Here is a 21,081-nt window from a genome sequence, read left to right as displayed (position 1 = left end):
ACCAACTGAGTCACACCAGCCAGGGCAAAGTGCTGAAAAACTGTATGTGCTTGATAAATGCTAATTATTGTTGTAATAGTGGTCCCCTGACCAAAGGTAACATTGTAATTGCCACCATCTTGAGAGGACACAAGAGTCCAGTGTTATTCATCTGTAGACAATGATTTCCGGGAGCATATAGGCACTTCACAAATATTTGTGGGACAACTATTGTGTAGTAGAATTCTGCTATGCACTGGGATACAAAGTGGAATGAGGTGATGTCCTGGATGTTGAGGAACAAGTCTCCCAGAGCAATTCCAATTTATTTGACTTTATCTCCATCACCCCATGTGGTGCCTGGTATATTTTAGATCTCCAGGAAATATGTGTTGAATGCCTTTCTGTGGAAGGCATCGTAAACTCTTTACCTCACCCAGCTGTAGGAAATAAGGGAGCACCATGCCCTTCATTCTTTCTGGTACCTTCAAGATGTGGAGGAAAGAACAGCATAGGAGACTTCTGCAAATGCCCAAAGTAAGAGTCTACATTTGAGGAAAGATGATTTGTTTCTGTAGACATCCTCTGGTGTCCCTTTCATATTGTTTATTGAAAAAAAATTTCAGGAAAGGAATGAGAAAGGAAACAGATGGCGCCAAATGACAAAGAAGAACCTTACAGATTTCTTCTGTCTTTGCTGCTCAGAGCAGCTGGCGAGAACAGCAGGAAAAAGAGCAGGGGTTGCGGTGTGGCCTCCTGAATCATTCATGTGGTCTGCTACCTCCTTTCCAACATCCCCATCCTTCAGCCTTACAAACAGCTCTGATGTCACAACGGAGGAAAGTCAGGAGGGGTGAGGATGGCCAGCCCCTCCTCCTGCCCATTATGCAAAGACTTCTAAGCAGGTTACACACGAAATTAATAAACAATGGGGTGTTTTTTTGTTTGTTTGTTTGTTTTTAGCCCAGAAGTAGAAGAAACCAGGAAGATTTTTGAAAAAGTCTGATATGGGACAATGTAAAGCCCTCCCTACTTTGGAAGGAGTATAGAGCTGCACATAGGTGAGGCCCGATGTCAGAATGTGTATGCCTTTTGTTTTTTATTTTATTTTTTATAATTTTATGAGTTTATTTGAACCAAATTGATGCCAATGCTGGGAAGCAAAATCTCAAATGCTCTCGTATGTGTCTCTTTTTTTTAAAAAGGGCCCAAAATTACCTTTTAAAATGGCCAACAGTAAAGGTTTACACTTCAGTTGTTCTGCAGTTTACAAGTTTACTGTACACAAGCATAGCCATATACATTATCTCAAGTGACTCGGCCTGCGTCACACAGAGCCAAGATAGAAAGGAAGATACCTTGCATTTGAAAACCAGGTCTCTTTGAATTAACTCTCTGTGTCTTGAAAAGAAATTCTTCTTCCATATCAAGCCATCTTCCTCAGTGCTTCCCTTCTAGCTACATGTTTTTTTTTGTTGTTTGTTTGTTTGTTTGTTTTGTTTGTATTTTTTTTTAATATATTTTATTTATTTTTTACAGAGAGGAAGGGAGAGGGATAGAGAGTTAGAAACATCTATGTCAGAGAAACATCGATCAGCTGCCTCCTGCACACCCCCTTCTGGGGATGTGCCCGCAACCAAGGTATGTGCCCTTGGCCGGAATCGAACTGGGACCCTTCAGTCCACAGGCTGACGCTCTATCCACTGAGCCAAACCGGTTGGGGCGATCTACATGTTTTATAGATCTTAAAAAGCTCTTCATCCCTTTTCCCCAAAGCTGCCAAAATTCTTTGACCTTGGGGGTGGAGGTAGATGGAGTAGCTGATGCATTTTATAAGCTTCACAGTGCTCCAAATATATTAAAGTTCATGGTTAGCTTCATTGGAGGGTCTGCACAGGAACTGATGTTTTAGAAGGGCCTCATGTCCTGGCCAGTGTGTTAGCCCTTGGACCAAAGGGTCATGGGTGTGATTCCCGGTCAAGGGCACGTACCTGGGTTGCAGGTTTGATCCCTGGCCCTCATCTGGGTGAGTGTGGGAGGCAACCAATCAATGTCCCCCTATTTCGGTGTCTCAAACTTCCTCCTTCCCTCCCTCCCTTTTTCCCTCCCTTCCATTCTTTCTAAAAATCAATGGAAAAAAACATTCTCGAGTGAGAATTAACAACAAAAAGGGCCTCATGCTTAGTTCTCAGGCCACTTTCCAATCCTGTATTGTAAGGGGTTTCCTACATGGATTCAAAGTAAAAGTGACATAGGGAAAGACTGGATTGCTGTCCTCTTTCCTTTTCCAATGTTCTCAGCACTGCTAAGATTACCTATGGCTTTGTAGCCAAACTCTAACATTTGAGTATTTTAAGACTTGAGAGAAAGGAGGGGTTTCTTGTAGAAGCCTGAATGTTCTTAGACAATCAAGGTATAAATTGGATTCTATTAAGAAACTGTTCTGCTAGGATGGAACTGTGATTGCTTTTTAAAGAATGAAAAACTATGGGGAGACAAGCATTTCATTAAAGGTCAAGCATTTGGCCAATGTGTTTATTGAATGTATGGCCCTTTAACCAAAACTTGGATCACTTCAGTGAAAATTGAGTTTAATTTTCTTCTGATTTTGGAGCAAATCACTGTTTGGGATTCTGAAAGAACAATCTCCAGTTTCTATATCTGCTGAGAAATCATGTAAGAAAATCCAGTTAATGATCTAGTTACTCAACACCACTCATCTGAGTGTATTTGTTTTGCCATGAAGAAAGCCTTGTGAACAATGATTGGGTGTGTCTTTGGTTCCAGATTATTGTATAAAGCAAGCAGTCTGCTGTTTTTTCCCTCCTGTAATCTTCACAAATCCTTTGAAAATAGTAGGTTTATGGGAGGGAGACTATTAAGGAGCTTTCACTGCTGCTAAAATGACATGGGAGGGAGTAGAGGGAAAAATAAAAGAACTTTGTACTTAGGAGTAGTTTATGAATGGATGGAATGAGATGTTTTGTTTTTTGTTTTTTAAGATGTATGGGGGTTGTGCCTGCAACCAAGGTACACGCCCTTGACTGGAATCGAACCTGGGACCCTTCAGTCCGCAGGCTGACGCTCTATCCACTGAGCCAAACCGGTTAGGGCAAGATGTATTTTTGAAAGTGAAGTGAGGGCATAGTTGGTCAGACTGGTACTGAGCCAATATTTTTTGACATTTGTGGAACTTCCCCCCCCCCCCTTTTTTTTTAAGGCTCATTAGTGTCTTGAGAACAAGAGCACAAGAAAGAAATGATATAGGGAGAGAAGGTAGGGTCCAACAAAGATACCATCTGCTTGTTCTATTTATTGGCCTCTACTAACTTCAAGGAGCCCAGGTCTGCCTGAGGATTAATGCCCTTTATCTCATGTAGTTGAAATTGATCTGTGACTTCAAGGTCAGGTGAAAAGTGCTTGCCATTTTCTATACCACAGGAAAGTCTAGTGGATACTTGCTGCCCATGGTTACTGAGCTCTTCATATCCCTTTTATTCTCCTAAACACTTCCCTCAACTTTTCTCCCAAAATAGCATAGATGCAACAATTTGCTTTTTCTAACATTCTCTGTGTTCCAATGATTTTATTGTTTTTTCCTTGAATTGTTGCTTTGCTTGCATTCTCTCTCGTTTTATTTGTACACATGTCTGGTTTTCTGCCTCAATATTGAGCTCTTAGGGGGCAGACAATGTTGTTTATCTTTGCTTTCTACAGTTTATAGCTTGCATAATCCACATAGCTTGTAATTTCAGAAATCCACTTGAAATGGTAGTGTACATAAACTTTTATTTCTTGCTTATTTTTATGTGTAACCATTATAGAATATTTTGTATAGTTTTTACCAACTTATGATTAAAGTGCTGTGAAGTAGTTTTAAATTATAAATAAAAACAAATTTTATTTTTGTGAACATTTTGGTTCTGTTTATATTTTCCAGCAAGGAATTGGTGAATTCAAATAGAACAAACATTGAAAAGACTTGACACATTTTGCTAAATTGATTTCCAAAAGACTTTTGTAGGCAAACCCTAAAATAGCCCATAGGATTTTACTCTCTAAGCCCCAGGACTGTGAATGTGATGAGGTATCATGCCTACAACTATGTTGCATTAAAGCCAAAGGGAGATTGGGGCCTAATCTAATCACATAAGCCTTTTAAAAGCAGAGTTTTCTCCAGCTGGTAGCAAGAGGGAAAGTCAGGAAGGTTCTGAGCATGAAGAGGATTCAGTGCATGAATGTCAGCTTTAAATGGGAGGAAGGCTGGCTGGCTTAGTGGTTGAGGGTAGACTTATGAACCAGGAGGTCATGGTTTGATTCCTGGTCAGGGCACATGCCCGGGTTGCGGGCTGGATCCCAGTGTGAGGCATGCAGGAGGTAGCAGATCAATGATTCTTTCTCATCATTGATGTTTCTTTCTCTTTTTCTCTCTTCCTTCCTCTCTGAAATCAATAAAAATACATTTAAAAAGAAATAAAATAAAGAGGAGGAAGGAGGGACATTCATAAAACCAGAGAGTGGCTTCTCAGAGCTGAGAGTAAGACTCCTGACCCACAGCCAGAAAAGCAAGCGGGGACCTCAATCTTATAGCCACACTTTTCACCTGACCACAAACTGAACTCTGCCAGCAACCTGGGTATCTTGGGGAAAAAATTATTCCTCAGAGCTTCCAGGTAAGAGCCAGCCTGGCTGACACCTTGATTTTGACCCTAGGAGACCCTAAGCAGACAACAGAGACCTATAAAACTGTGAGGTAATAAGATGTTATTTTAAGCTGTTAAATTTGTGGCAGGTTGTTATGCAGTGATAGAAAATGAATAAATTGGCTTATTCTATATCAAGTAATACATGAAATTGTCCATGTCACTACAGTGGCAGTGAATAGAACTCCATAACTGTGTGCTATATTAAAAATCTTTGCTAAGGCATTACTGATTAAATTTGTTTTTCTTTGATTGCTGATGGAAATGAATAAAAAATAATGATTTTGTGGCCTACTGATAACATTGGAGTGGGAGCACTTATGAAGAAAAAGACAGGAAATTCTGGGTGAGAGATTTGATACTGAGAGAAAGAAAACAATTACAGAAGAAAAGATTCTATCTAAAAAGAGTGGTGTGTTGAATCTGGTTTGCCCCAGCTTGTGAAAGCAATTGTTAATTTTTTCTAAAAATATGTTTTTATTGACTTCAGAGAGGAAGGGAGAGGGAGCGAGAAATAGAAACATCGATGGTGAGAGAGAATCATTGATTGGCTGCCTCCTGCACACCCTCTACTGGGGATCGAGTCTGCAACCTGGGCATGCGCCCTTGACTGGAATCGAAACTGGGACCCTTCAGTCCAAAGGCTGATGCTCTACCCACTGAGCCAAACTGGCTAGGGGGCCAATGTTAATTTTGTAGGAATTTTGCAATTTAGTTGTTAGACACAGCTATTATTAAAAATTAAGTTATAAAACTTCAATTAAAGAAGTTATATTAAAAACTCATCACTCCCTTGTTATTTTACATTTGATTATTAGCTATACTCTTGAGGTTGCTTGTATCAAATGTATCTGTATGGTAGAAAAACTATATAACAGTTCACCTCTCTACCTTTCCTCCCAACTCCAAATTAAGCGACATCACAGTTGAAGCTTGAAATTGGCAATGATGGGAGTATTTATACCATGGAAACTGTCAAATGCCTTTTTTGAGCCAATGAGATACCACAGAACTTTTTCTGAGACTTGGATCAGAGTAGGGCTTTTTTCCTATTGGACGTGGACCTAAAAGGATGTGAAGCCTGGCACACTAGCAGCCATCCTGCCAATGTGAGGAGTGACTTCCAGTGAGAATGGAGCCAACATAACAAAAGATAGAAGGGAGAGATAGAAATAAACCAGGGCCTGATGTCATGGTGTGAGCCTTAGTTTCAGCTGTACCTCATCCCACTTCTGGCCCTAGACTTCTTGAATAAGTGAGCCAATAAATTTCTTTTGTATTTAAACTGGTTTGTGTTGAATTTTGTACCATTGATAACTAAAAGCAGCCTAAAGGATGCAATAGAACTTGTATCTGGTCCAGGATTACTCCTAGCCACCAAAAAGAGTTGACTGATAAAAATAACTTAGAAGGATGGCAACCCTCCTGACCTCAATCTTGTTCTGTTCTTATATTATAATTCTTTGTTTGACAAACACATAGTTCCTTTATTTAAGGGTTTAATAAACCTTATATATATCGTTTCCCTTGCAGGCTGAGATCAGTTCTTATCAATGAACACTTGGTTAGAGTGGGAGGCATTCTTCTCAGGCTAACAGCTACCCTGTCCTCCCCTCCTCTTCCTTGATATTGAAAAGCTTCTATTTTGGGTGGCAAAGCTCTAGAAGATGAGTCATGATTTTTCTAACCCCCTCACAGTCATCTCATTGCCCTTTATCAGATACTAGGGGCCCAGTGCACAAATTTGTGCACCTTGAAAGGAACTGTGGGCCGTGAGGCTGCGGTGGGCAGAGGGGCAGGTCTCAGGCCATCCTCTGTGCCCACCCCCAGCCTCTCCCGTTGCGGCCCCTGGTCCCCTGTCTACTGGCAGCCCCGCTCCTGCAGCCGCTCCCACGCGCTGACAGTGCAGAGCAATTGGGGCTGGCACCAGCAGCAGGTGCAAGCGGGGCCAGTGCCGTCAGTGGGTGCAAGTGGCGACTGCTCCCCGATCGCCCCTCAGGAGCAGGGGGAGGTGGAGAAGCCCTCAGGGCGATTGGGGCTGGCAGCTGCCACTCGCACCTGCTGACAGTGCTAAGCGATTGGGCCAGGTGCCAGCAGCAGATCTGAGGAGTGGCTCGGGTGCCAGCAGTGGGTGCAAGCAGGGTCAGCAGCAGGTGTGAGCCCGGTAACCATGGCATGTGGGAGGAAAGAATTTTCAGTAACCACCAGAGGCTTGCCCTGATGACAGTGACTGGCACCCCTCTTGGTCTGGTGCCCCTGCTCACCTGTTCCACCATCCTGCCACAGCTGATTCCCGCCATGTTCCGCACTCTGCCACCTGTTGCTGATGCTTGCCATGTTCCGCACGCGCCCCCCAATGGTCAGCGCACATCATAGCGACGGGTTGTTCAGTTGTTCCGCCATTCGGTCTATTTGCATATTAGGGTTTTATATATATGGATAGTTGACTCTTGAACAACTTGGGGGATAAGAGGGACCAACACCTTCAAACATGAAAATCTGCTTTTAATTTTTAATTCTACAGTAGGCCCTGCACATCTGAGTTTGGTTTAACCTATGGACTTGAAACCCACAGATAGAAAGAGCCAAACAAAAAAGTTTAAAAGGTATAAATAAATAAATAGGTCTATATAATAATAATATAAAAAAGGAAATTATTTTTGTACAGCTGAACCATGTGGGTTTTAAAAATATATATTTTTATTGATTTCAGAGAGGAAGGAAGAAGGAGAGAGAGAGAGAAACATCAATGATGAGAGAGAATCATTGATGGGCTGCCTCCTGCATGCTCCACACTGGGGATTGAGCCCGCAACCCAGGCATGTGTCCTGACCAGGAATCAAACCATGACCTCCTGGTTCATAAGTCAATGCTCAACCACTGAGCCAAGCCAGCACAGCAGGATTTTTTTTTTTTTTAATTCTCACCCAAGGATATTTTTTCCATTGATTTTTTAAGAGAGAGTGAAAGGAAGGGAGGGGGGAGGGGATAGAGTTAAGAGAGACACATCAATTGGTTGCCTCCACATGTGCCCCAACTAGGGCCAGGGATTAACCTACACCCCAGGTACATGCCCTTGATGGGAATCAAACCTGAGATGCTTCCATGCATAGGCCAACGCTCTAACCATTGAGTCACCGAACAGGACTTTGATGCTCTAACCACCGCTCAGCACTACAATGTGTCTTTTAAGCTAAGTGTTATTACAAAAGAGTTGAAAGTTAAAATAATTAAAAGTTTGTAAAGTAAAAAAGTTATGGTAAGCTAAGGTCAATTTACTATTGAAGAAGAAAATACTTTTTTTTTTTTTTACAAATTTAGTGTAGTCTAAGTCTACAGTGTTTATAAAGCCTACAGTCATATACAGTAATGTCCTAGGCCTTCACATTCACTCACCATTCGTTCACTGACTCACCCAGAGCAACTTCCAGTCCTGCAAGCTCCATTCATGGTAAGTACTCTATACAGGTATACCATTTTTAATCTTTTATACTGTACCTTTTTTATGTTTAGATATGTTTAAATGCACAAATACTATTGTTATGATTATCTATAATAGTCAGTACAATAACATGTTGTACAAATGTACAGCCTAGGAACAATAGGCTATACCATATAGCCTAGGGCAGTGGTCGGCAAACTGCGGCTCGGGAGCCACATGCCGCTCTTTGGCCCCTTGAGTGTGGCTCTTCCACAAAATACCATGTGCAGGCGCGCACATACAGTGCGATTGAAACTTCGTGGCCCATGCGCAGAACTCGGTTTTCGGCTCTGAAAAGAAATTTCAATCGTTGTACTGTTGATATTTGGCTCTGTTGACTAATGAGTTTGCCGACCACTGGCCTAGGGTGTAGTGGGCTATACCATCTAGGTTTCTGTAATTGCACTCTATGATGTTCACACAATAATTAAATTGCCTAACAATGCATTTCTCAGGAAGCATCTCCATCATTAAGTGGTGCATAATTGTACTAATGCATAAAAAGTACTCAGAAATAGTCTTTTAATAAGTCCCCATAGAATTATCTTGTCTTGATTTAATTTTATTTCCAATTTTAAAATTACTTTCTATGAACTGGAACCTCCCAAGCTCTTGCTCAGCCTCTTGATGTATTTCCAGTCTACAACGATGCTCTTGATATTTCCAAGTTCTTTGCAAACAAAAAAAACAGAGTGACTTTGTTTTCCAAACACATATTTACCGATTTAACAGTTGTTAGCACAGTATGCAACGTAAGTCTGAGAATAATGTGGCAGACTAAGAACAAAGAAAGAAAGATGTCAAACTGAACCCAATACACAGCATGAACCTTCTTTTCAGGCTCACATAGAGTAACAACACAATTTTTCTTAGTATTCAAGGTCATCTTGACCTCATTTAATCTTTAAGTGTGTATCATAAACACCTATTTTTCTTGGAAAATGATTTCCAGGCTACACATAAAAATGTCAAAGTCAGTCTATCAGAACTTCAGAGTTATCAGGAGAGATGAAAAACACAGTAAAAACAAAATTACTTACTTTTATAGGCTACACTCTGTAATTACACAGCAAGATATGAGAAATGTTTCCATTGATATAATTGCTATCTTACATGTATTTTTATTTTTTTTTCTAAGAATTACAAAGGGAACTAACAGGTCTTCAAAATATTTTAAAGACATAATTTTAAATGGTCCAAAATTTTAGAAGCATATCATATCTGGGTGTGATACACATGGTCTCTTAAGAATTTTTTAAAGATGAGGTCAGCAAACTATAGTCTATTGGCCAATTCTGGCCCATCACCTGTTTTTGTATTTCCCTGAGCTATGAATGGTTTTAATATTTTTAAATGATTAAAGAAAAAAAAATCAAAAGAAGAATAACATTTTATGATACGTAAAAACTATCATATCCAAATGTTAGTGTCCATAAATAAAGTTTTGTTGGAGCACAGCCCACCCATTTGTTATGGGCTGGCTTCATTCTTTTCACAATGGTAGAGTTGAGTAGTTGTGCAAAGCCTAACGTATTCACTATCTGGCCCTTTCCGGAGAAAGTTTGCCAACCTTTAAGAGCTTTCTCCTAAAGAAACACTGTGGCCTTCTATAAACTGAAGACTTCTTCACAGAGATTTCTTGTGTCAGTGACACATCATACTTTAAAAAAATAATAAAGTGCACAAATTTAGTAAAGATAATATAGTTGCCATATTATAAAATAAAATGATAGACAGGCCTTTATTAGATTTAGGATGTTTCTTTTCCCACTTTATGTCAGTGTAGCATAATTATTAAGAACATGTGCTATAGGGCCATTCTTTTTCCTTGAATCTTGGTTAGCTTTCTGTGACCTTGGGCTAGTTACTTAACCTCTCTTAGCCTTGTGTTACATATAAAACAGTAATAATGGTACCAACCTCATGAAGTTATGGTGGTATTAAGTGGGGTAATTTGTTTGAAAGGTTTTTAGCTTGGTACCTGGTATATAGTAGTTGTGCGAAAAGTTTTTTTTTTTTATAATTATCATCATCATCCGAAAATGTCACTTTCTAACCAGAAGTGGTTATCTGCTCCTGGTACTGCCTATGACTTCTGTTTTGACCAGGAAGTCCATAAAACCCTGCTTAAGTTATTTCACATAGCAAGAGTCCCTCTTTCTGCATTATCTGCAGAAAAAGTGTCCCAGATGCATGAACTCCAGCATGTACTTGACAAGGAAGTGGAAAAAGGGACACATAGAATGTCTAGAAACAAAAATCACAGGGACAAAAGGTGTTGGAAGGCTGGTCAGCCCTTGGGATTAAATTAGTGAGTAGAAAGTTGGGATTTTCCATGTAAGACTCCATTTCAACTTTTCTATGGAGAGTCCACAGTTCCATGACAGGCTATTGATGAAAGCTCTCTGATTTAGTAGCTGAAGTATTTTTTTAGATTTTTGGTCATCCTACCCATTGTATGTTCGGTTAACATAGCCATTATGTTTTTATTACTTGATGTCTTAGTTGATGTTTCCAACCAGAAACACTCTTAGAAAATCATGAGGGGGTAATGCTGTAATTCTTGGAAAGTTGGTGATTTCCTTCCTACTGGGTTTGCTGCTATCTCCTGCCTGAGCTGGCTTTGCCCTTAGAATCACGATGACTCTGGATTAATGCAGATGACAAGAGCCTAGCAAACACATGATTCCTCAGCTGCGATGCTTCCTCCTTTTTCTTTCCTCATCTCTAAATAGGTTGTGACCAGCCTCAGTAGAGGTGGTCTCTTGTTTACCAGAGGCAGTCTGGAGTCAATTGTTAAATAACATGAGGAGGAGAACCTTCTTTAGTTGCCCTTACAGAATGAATCTCTGCCTAAAGAGAGCTATTGGTAGACTAATCCCTTAAGATAAAGAACTCATCTCCTTATCCCCCAAAATCATTGACAGAAATATCAGAATTCCAGAAGGCAGTAGATATCTCTACAATACAGCCATGAAACAGATTTTCTATAGGTCCACTTCCTTTTTTAGGAAAAAAAAAAGTCACATAAAACAGTTTGTAAAAATCTCACTTGTTTTTACTTCCTGTGTTTTGTGTCTGGACATATTGTTTTGAAGAAAATCCCTCCAGATTTTATCCTTGTTCCTCAATGATGGTTGAGCAATTCTGGTTTATTTGGTTTAGCCACTCAAAGGATGAATAAAATGTTTCAGCATTCTTACATAATCTAGTTGGAATCATGGTGAAGACAACAAATGCAAACACCCACACATCCATCTGGTGTGTGAGGATAAAACCCAAAACTGTGATGCTCACACGCATGCCTGTGAGTAGAATGGGGTGGGTGGCCTCTGTTTACTGGTAGGAGTAGCTCTCATCATCATATTCCAGCTCATCTTCATCATCATCATCCAGCAGCCCATACTTAAATTTCCGGTAGACAGTGCCATCTTGGCCCATGTAGACTATGTCATCCTCATCATCCTCATCAAAGTCACGGTCCCTGTACTCAATCACCTGATCCTCTTCAAAGTTGGTGCTCTCGCGATAGTTGCTCTTATAGGAAGAGTAAGACTTGCTAGGGTCAGCCAGCTTTTCATAGCCCTTCTCTACTGGCTGGGCTTGGCCCCGCGATTTCCTCCAGACGATCACAGCTGCCCCAATCAGAAGCACCAGCATAATAAAGGAGGTGATGAACAAGGCTGTCTTTGAATGCTCAGGGGCAGACCCAATCTCACTTGCTGGAAGGATGCACTCATCTGTTGGAAGATGACCCCAAAGGAAGAGGGGAGAGAGAAAGGATGAGAAAAGATGGGATGGGGAAAATTAGTTTCTGATGTTAAGAACCTCACCTTTATCTTTTAAATCTAAAATGGTAGAATCCCTCTCTGATTTTCTTAACAGTCACACCACTCTGCAGAACTGTGGTATGTGTTGCATGAGAGTCCCAGTCTATGTCAGATGATGCCATCAAACCCTTCTAGAATGAAGGTCAGTTTGAGATCCTAAGGAGCCCCCGCATCCCCATACCTCATGGGTCAGTCACCAAGTGTCCAACCTTACCAATCGATTCTCCTATTTCTCTTCTGAGAAAAACACTCCATCTGGGGGCCATGATTCACTTAATGCTAAATAAAATAACTCTGATTTTTGCTAAGACTGTGTCCTATCCTCAGCCCCTCTTAAACCTGGTCCAACTTGATTGTGCCATCATTCAAAGACAGGAACAGATTATTTATAAAGCCATTGACTCTTATTTCTGTATTGGGCCGTAGATTTACTTAGGTCAACCTGTTACTTGACAGTTGAGAAAACTGAGGCTCACAGAGAGGAAGTGCATTTTCACATTGTCAGAGCCAAGAGTTTGTTTGTGGAGCAATCAGAATTCAAATCCAGGAATCCTAACCTTCATGCTGTAGTCTGGAGAGGTTAGGATAAAACACTCTGACAAATTTTCGATTTCTTGGCATTATGTGGCCCTAATAAGGCAGAGAGAGAAGTACCACCTTTAAATTTCTTTTATCATAATTAAGATTTCTGAAATTGAGAGTTCTGTCCCCTGTCATTCACCAGCCTCTGTTTTGATGCATGGAGTAACCAAAATTGTCACAGAAGGAAAGATTAAACCATAACTTAAGTGATGAGTTCATTTTTCTTACTTTTCACCCCTTTATTCAGGTGGTATGATTTGAGTAAGTTACATACTTTTTTTCTCTTCTTTCACCCATCAAATGAGAATGTGAAAGAAAGTATGAAAGAACTAGAGAAAAAAATTAGCAGGCTATTTTGAATGTATAAGCTGAAATACATACTGTTTTCCATAAACATTTTTTGAGCCACCCGAATCTGACTCCAGGATCTTTTATGAGAGATTTTAGGTACATTGTACATACTAGCTTAATATATAATGCTCCTGCCAATTATTTTAAGGGCAATTATTTTTGCTTATTAGATATTGGCTGATTATATCTGATTTATCACCACTATATCTTTCTCTTTTTGTTGGAGGCAGTAGACTGGTGATAAAGAAGTTTTCTATTTTATTGTAACTTTCATTCTCATGGGATTTTGCCCATTAAGCAGAGTTTCTTCTAAGTAACAACACTATCATTATGGCTTTCATTAGCAATATAGCACAGAATTTTTCCCTGGAGGAAATATTAAAGCACCAGAGAAATGGATAAGCAATTGGTGTGTGGTACTTGGCGATAAATACTGCCTGAGGCAGGAGAATCAATAAAAGACCTTTCAATTACTAGGGCGCCATATGCAATCATGTCTTATGGTTCCACAGTCTTAAGTCTGCAGAGTCAGGGTCGGCCTCTGTGATCTGGTTTCTTTGAAGGAGCAAGTGTCTCAGCAAAGAATGAGTAGGTAATCAAGAGTGTTTAGACTTCTGCAGAGTTGCCCCAGGTGGATCTTTGAGAGCCACAGAGGCCCAGGAAAGCTAACTAACTAGTTTTTAATAGGAACAAGCTTACAGAAACTCTGCACCCAACATTCACACACTTCTGGTTCCATTTAAAGCCATCAGTGTAATTAGGATTATTATTCTTTGCTGACACAGCATGAATATGAGGCAATCAGACCCTGAAGGTGGATGTATATGAGGAGCTGGGGAAATCAGCTGCTTGTGGGGGTGGGAAAAATGAAAGAAGGAAATCATTAGTTTTTGGAAAGATGCTATTTAGAATTTAACTGAAAAGGCTGATTAAAAACATAAAACAGAAATGGCTAGTAGCAGTTATGGGTCGGGGATATACTTCACTTATAAATGGACATGCTCCCAATAGTATTATGTCTATTTTTGTCAGGCCATGATACATCTGAAGCCCAAGGAAATGATTTGCTTCTGGACTAGAGAATATATTTTAAGAAAGTATTTTTATTTTTAAAAAGAAATCACTCCACTTGGGGTTCTTCTAAGTTTGTGGCCAATGGGAACCAAATACCCTTACAAATTGAGTTGGGAGTGAGAGACATTGTGGGGACTGAGAAGTGGTTAAACGGTTTGTTTCCTTTTAACCTTCAATGAAAGCTCATTTCTAAAATGCTTTAGGTCTCTAATAGGAAGCCTAGATTTGGGTTGATTTCCACAGAATGATTCTTTATGATAATACTGGCACCAGCTTTCTTGATAGTTGATTCTTTTCCTTTTTTTCTCAGAAGGGAAGAATAAAAAAGTTATAAAGTAACATTAGAAAGATAAAATTCTAGACCTATTTGATCTCTAATGTTGGAGGGAGCATAGTAGTGGAAAAAATGCAGGCTTTGCAGTCCAAAGGACCCATATTCTAATTCCAGATGAGCCTCCTAACATTGGTGTGGACTTGGGGCATGCTAATCAAACCCCTTGAGCCTCAGTCTCCTCATATGTAAAATGGGATTAATAATATCTACTTATATGAGATGATGGATGGAAAGTTTCAAGTACAGTAGGCACATATCAGGCCTCAATAAAGAGGTAGCCCTATTGATTCTTCTGATCTTTCTATCCTTCTCTCTCCCCTGTTCCCATCAGCTTCCTGAGGACATGCCCTTCCTTTGCAGGCTGCTCTTCCTCTCCCCTCACCTGTGGTATTCTGGCAGTCACAGCAGTCCTGGGTATCGGTGGGATCAGAGGTGTTGCAACAGTGCAGGCAGCGGCTGTCATCCATGAGCAGCAGCAGGTTGGCGGGGCACATAGTACAGTTCTTGGCGCCGGGTCCTTTGCATTCTACACAGCTCTCGTGGCATTTTTCACAGTTAAATTTCTCCCCCTGTTAAGATCAGGAAATTCCTTTTGAGTGGGGATGGATTTACAAGGCCCTGGCCTTCCCACAAGGAAGGGAGGCATATCTTATTTCCATAAGGAAAGAAGGCATATGGGGGGACAGCAGAAAGGTGATCTGTTCTGGGTGAAAGACCGAACCAAGTCTTTGCACTCGGAAGGAATCATCGCTGGCCCTTTCCCTCTCAGATCTGCTGGTAACAATAATGAAAGAACAGGCCTGAAGACTAACTCAGGTTACAAACTGATAGCTCAGGTGCTGTACCTGATCAAGGACAAGTTTTGTCTGGCCCACCCTACACCGACCTTCACAGTTTAAAATTCTTTTTCATTCACTGCCCACATTTCAAAGGGGGGTTATTTCACATGTAAGTTTGCACTACGGTTTTCTTTGATCAAGCACCCCTTGACTCATTATCTTCCTGGACTCTCATTCTGTCCTATAATAATATAAGTTGTGATTGTTTAACTAAAGCAGTTAAATCTCCATGGGAAGGGAATTGCGAGACCAGGAGAAAGTGGCCTCCCTCCTGACAAGTTGCTCCTTCCCCAGTGCTGGAAACGTAGATGAGGGAAGATAGCTTCCTATTTCACTTCTTCACTTTGGAAAGATGACATAACAGAAAACGAAGGAATGGACAATGTCTTTGTTGAGCACTTGGCATGTTTTAGGCACTGAGACGGTGCTTTCTCAGCTATTATTATCTCATCAAATCCTGGATTAGGAGACAGAGCCCCTGGGTTGAATTCTGGCTTTGTTACTTACTATTCATGTGTTCTTTACCAAGTATTTAATCTCTCTGAACTTCAGTTTCACCCAAGTATAATAAGGGCTACTGTCAGAATATAAAGAGCTCATATGTGAATATGTTGGGTCATACTTATTTCACCATGGAGAGATTTACTCAACTTCTAAAGTTTGGAAACATAATCAAGAAGTTAGCAGACTTGCCCTGGCCAGTTTGGCTCAGTGGATAGAGTGTCGGCCTGCGGACTGAAGGGTCTGAGGTTCGATTCCGGTCAAGGGCACGTACCTTGGTTGCGGGCACATCCCCAGTGGGGGCTGTGCAGGAGGCAGCTAATCCATGTTACTCTCTCATTGATGTTTCTGACTCTCTATCCCTCTCCCTTACTCTGTAAAAAATCAATAAAATATATTAAAAAAAAAAAAAAAGAAGTTAGCAGACTCAGAAAACCCATGATTTCTAGGCAAGAAAGTGAAAATACATCTTAATACACAGCAAAGGGGTAGAAGAAATGAAAAAATAGTATCAGCTATGGAGTTCTGACTTTATTCAGATGTTCCACGTTAGATAGCAATGAGGTAAAAAAGATATTTCTAATTTCTGACATAATGTTCCTATGTTAACCTGAAACTACTAAGGTCATGAGCAATGAATATAGAGTTCATTCTGAAGCCCTCATGACTTAACTTCCCCATTATATATGTCAGATATTCTCAAATGAAAGCAATGGGTGGCTAGCACCATTAATCCATGATTCAATGTAAAAGATTTTAAAAGATTAAACCTGCACAGTATAGGAATTTTAGGCCTTTTTTACTTTGCCTAGAACGACAGGCAGAAACTAGTTCATTTCCCTCTGTGGAATGGCAGAAGGCACACCATGCCCAGCTCTCAGTACCTCTCCCACTCTGTATTCCCCCACAAGACAGTCCGAGGTGCAGATTCCTCCTGCCAGGTGGTAACTCCACACACAGGATAAGCACTGCAACGCTCCTTTTCCTGAAAGAAAAAAAAAAGATTCTAAGTTATGAGACTGACCTTAGATTTCAGCCTCTGACTTGGTTCCAGACATGTAGGAGCATGGAATATGTTAAGGAAATTGAAGTGGAAGGGTGAAATGATTGAGGATATGAAAAAAAAAAAAAGTCTGCAAAACACCAAGTGAAGACCACTAGTTATCCAATTAGTTAAGTTGTTGTAGACTTTCAGTTTGGAAATTGAAGATTTAGAGATGACAGATCTTTTATTAAAGCAAGAGGATTTTCTGAGAATGAGAAATCATATAGAATGTTTATAAAACCTTTATTTGTCATTCCGCTTATTTTTAACTAGTATAGAGGACAAGGATTATACCAGCTGATTTTGGGGATTCCCAAAACTCAGTAATTCATGAGTAGGCAGTTCCTAATTGAGAAACAGCACCAGACTTGAAACTTAAAATGCTGGGGCTGAAAGAATTTAACAATATTTTGTCTAATCGTTCCTAATTTTGAGGCTGGTGGTGATAGTTTCCTTTGAAATGCTCTTGAAAACTATAAACTTTCTTCTCAGAAATTTGACATCCTAATTGTTTATTATTTTTTAAAATAAATAAAAGCTAAGACTCAGACATGTGAAGTCACTCATTCAAGGTTACACAGGTAATAATGGTTGAGTCACAATTCAAATTCAGGTTTTTTAACTCACACTCCAGTGCTCCTTGTATCATACTGTCTACCTTAACACATGAACCACTTAGGAGAGGAGATCTGGATCTATAGATTCTGTTTCCTGCGTAGGTAATACCCCTCTCTCCTAATTCAGAGACCCCAAGAATGACTGGCTCAAGCATTTCTTTCTATTCAAATATCAAGGGATAGCTTCTGGGAAGAGTTTGGAGACAGGAGACCTGACCTCTAAGAAGACTCTGGCAGTTTTGCTGAGACTCTCAAAACCGAAGCCTAGAGACAGACAGGACATGGAAAGTGCCTGTTATTGTGAGTTGGAATTTGTATAGGTCTCCCAATCAGAAGAATATTATAAAGAGTGGTTAGTTAAACTTGAACTAGAACTGTGAGTCCTGTTCTTCAAATTCACTATGGAGTTAGCACTTCATGTCTGATCTGTGAACTCAATCATTTATAAAGTTGCTATGGAAAAATGAATTCTGAGCTATGAACAACATCTTAGAGAATAAACCTTTATTAACTGCTTCTTCTACTAGGGCTGTCTGTCATGATATAAATTCAAAGCCATTCTATTTTTATTTTACTTCTAGATTTATACAGAATTTCCTACATGTCTGGGACATAACTATAGTCTCCGATGAAAGAATCAGTCTTCCCCTACTTCCTTCCTTCCTACCCTACATTTTTCTAAAATATAGTTTGCATGTCTTACTCTAATTTTAAAATACAGAAGTGTGGGGTTTATTTTTCTTTATGAAGAGAAATTAAGGGTAGGAAAAGTTAAAAATTAAAAGAGGAAAAAAAGGTTACAAAATGTGTACCTTAAGGTTGGTTAGATTTTTTCTTTTAGAAGACCAGCAGCAATTTGGCTGAGGCCTAGATTGTGGGCAGTCCCCAAAGACACTACCTGTCACCTTGGGTAACAAATCAGTAACTCCCTTTAAATCTCCTACTTTGATTTATTGCAAAATCTCCACACTTAGGGCACCCAGAGTCTTTTGCAAAAAGCAGTTTGTTAATTTCCAGAATGTTTTCAAGTTTAACACCCCACATTTATCATTGCTTCTAAGGATCTGCAGGAGACTTGGGACCTATAAACACAGCTTTGGTATTTCCTTAAAATTCAGATCAGCTCACTATCTACTCTACCTTGGACTGACTCCCATGGGATGAATTCACCAAGGCAGAGCAACCCTGGGAGCTGTGTATGGCATTATTTACACAGAGAGAGGCAGCTTGGGAGAGTTAGGGGGGTTGGGCTACTCAGTCTGGATTTTTATTTCAAACAATTTTGTGAGGAAGATAAATAAAAAGTTAAGTGTGTGAAGGCAAGGAATAAACTAATTATGGAGGAACCAATTGCATACAAACATATATACTTATTAGGCCTGGTAATGGTAGTCTCAGAGATAGCTTCAACTTTTCAAAAAAACTAATAAAAAGCCAATATTTACCATGAATGGACAATGACAAGTCAACTCTCCACCACCCTCCCACTGCACCCCCAACTCAATGTGTTCTCCCATTTGTTATTCCAATTAGAAGTTTTGTATGTGGCTCTGGAATGAAAGCACACACACATTCCTTATTGCAGCTTGGAAGAGAAATTCTTTCAAAGGTTGGAGTTAAATGCAAATGAGTGAAGAGTGGGAATCACTGTACAGTAGAGTTTTCTTGGAGTTGCCTGAAGGACTGCCTGGAAGGGGTGGGGAGGGGCAAATATGGGGCATGAGATGGGGCTCTCAGATCCCTCCCGTGCTCCACTCTGAGTAGCTCTTCCTTGATCAATTTATATAGTAGAATTCAGGCTAAGATTTCATCTGAACAAGATGGCTTACGATTAAAATGCCATCGGAAACCACTGTTCTAAATTAGAACTGTGTTGTCCAATACATTAGCCACTAGACACATGTGCTGTTGAGCACTTGAAATTTGGCTAGCCCAGCTTGAGTTGTGCTGTAAATGTAAAATAAACAGCAGATCTCAAAGACTTAGAACAAAAAAAAAGGGAATGTAAAATATCTCAATCAATTTTATGTTTATTGCATAAATGATACTATTTTGGGTATATTAAAGGAAATATATTAATGTTACCAGTTTTATTTTTTTAATGTGACTCCTGAATGTAAAGTTATATGCATGGCTTGCGTTATATTTCTATTGGGTACTGCCGAAACATCATGCTGTGAGAGACACAAAAGACATTCTGGGACTGGTCTGAATAGCACATGACCATTCCCAGGTTAGTGTGTGTAGATTGTCCACTAGTCTAAGCACTTTCTATCTAAGAGTAATTTAATGTGTATATTACCGAGAGTCATTTTCTCCATTTCCCCCACCTTCTCGGTTTTAACACATTTCTTTGGGTTAAGGCTGCAACCACGAGGGCAAAGTGGGGGCTGTGACTCTGGCCCCAGTTTGCAGAGAAATTCAGGGATCCTGGCTCAGAGCAGAGGGAAGCGGCTCCGTGCTGAAGACCAAGACCAACCACATCCCTCAGGCACCTGAGCCTGCCAAGCAGCCCCGCAGTCAGCAGTTTCTCGCAGTGCTGTAGTTTCATCGTTTCTTGTAGCTTTTCCTGCTCCTCTGACTGTAGCTTCTTGAGACTTTCCTGACCCGATGGAGTTCACGGTCCCTCTGTTTTTGTTCCCTCTTGCAAAGCTCCCCTTTTTCTTTCTCCAATTCTAGCTCTGTTTCCTTTCCTCTGCTCTCTGCCTCTGTCTCGGAGCTTTTCTTCTCCTCTTTGCTGTTCCAGCTGCTGAAGTTTCTGCCTTCTTGGTTGCGGTTTCACCCAATTGAGGCACCATCCACGGGTTTGGTTGGAGGAAAGAAGCCAGGCCTTCGCGGCCACGCCCTGGCCTCCCACGTGAGCTCCGTGCGCCACGCCCTGGTGTCCCACGTGAGCTCCGTGCGTCACGCCCTGGCCTCTCTCCGCAGGCGCTCTCAGTTGCGAAGCTCATGCACTCCCACTACCAGCGCGGTGCAGGACGTGCACCTGGAAACATCCGCCTGTCATCTCGTGGGGGGTGGTCCGGCCTGGGGGTGCCCACGTGGCGCATCTACCCACACTTTGCAAACACCTTGACCACCTCGCTGGGCTTCTCTGAGCCCGACTCCTTCAGGGTGAACCATTTTCAGGGCAGTCCCTCCTGGGAAGTCGTGTAGGCCCCTCTCCCGGCTGCATTGTGGAAGAAGGAGGCCCAGGCGTGGCTGGTGGGGACATCGATTTTGAACTTGGTGGCGAGCACCTTGAGGACAGTCTTGCCGTGGGAGCAGGCCAGGAGTGCCTGGACCAGACTCATGCTGTCCACCCCGCCCGTGAAGCGCATGCAGGGCACAGTGCCCATCGAAATCCGGAGGGCGGGCACCTGGTGGTGGTGGCCCATGCGCTCAGCCTTTCCATCACCTCCCAGCTGGAGATGGACGTCCTGCTGCTTCATCTGCGGAAGGGCCATACTGATGGTCATCTTTGTGATGGGCGTAAGGTGAAGACCATACATAGGGCAGAACTCCACTGTCCGAGACGGGTCAAGGACTATGGCAGCTGCTGCCATAGTGGGGCTTTGAGTTGGCGCCGGGCTCTGCAGGGGCCCCAGGCTGCTGCACTGGCTAGAGCTCACTCATGTCCCCACAGGACCCCAGCAGGTATGACTGCCCTTCCTGGAGCTGCCACCATCTGCTGAGGAGCTGATGCAACCCTCCGCCTCCGCCTGCCCATGTGACAGTGCTCAGTGCTAGAGATACAAAGGTAAGA

The 21,081-nt window shown here is 41.3% G+C and overlaps 1 protein-coding gene across 3 annotated transcripts in view; it reads right to left on the bottom strand.

The window, feature by feature from the left end:
• Positions 1-11,499: 11,499 nt before the first annotated feature.
• The window catches only part of PCSK5 (proprotein convertase subtilisin/kexin type 5), a gene marked incomplete at its 3' end in the record, with an annotated part of 433,646 nt that continues 424,064 nt past the window's right edge, over positions 11,500-21,081 (bottom strand). For 2 of the 3 annotated variants that reach the window (XM_080668430.1, XM_080668431.1), the window contains 3 exons: positions 16,559-16,659; positions 14,717-14,903; positions 11,500-11,903 (listed from right to left, as the gene is read on the bottom strand). In XM_080668430.1, the coding sequence (XP_080524556.1) occupies positions 11,500-11,903; positions 14,717-14,903; positions 16,559-16,659 (692 nt within the window). Of the gene's footprint in view, positions 11,904-14,716; positions 14,904-16,537; positions 16,660-21,081 lie in introns of all 3 variants that reach the window. The other variant, XM_080668429.1, reaches the window with a different exon arrangement.

The sequence above is a fragment of the Plecotus auritus genome (genome assembly GCF_963455305.1).
Source record: "Plecotus auritus genome assembly, chromosome: 5".
Lineage (NCBI taxonomy): Eukaryota > Metazoa > Chordata > Mammalia > Chiroptera > Vespertilionidae > Plecotus > Plecotus auritus.
The sequence above is the reverse complement of the archived record's forward strand: the minus strand, read 5'-3'. Positions and strand labels throughout refer to the sequence as shown.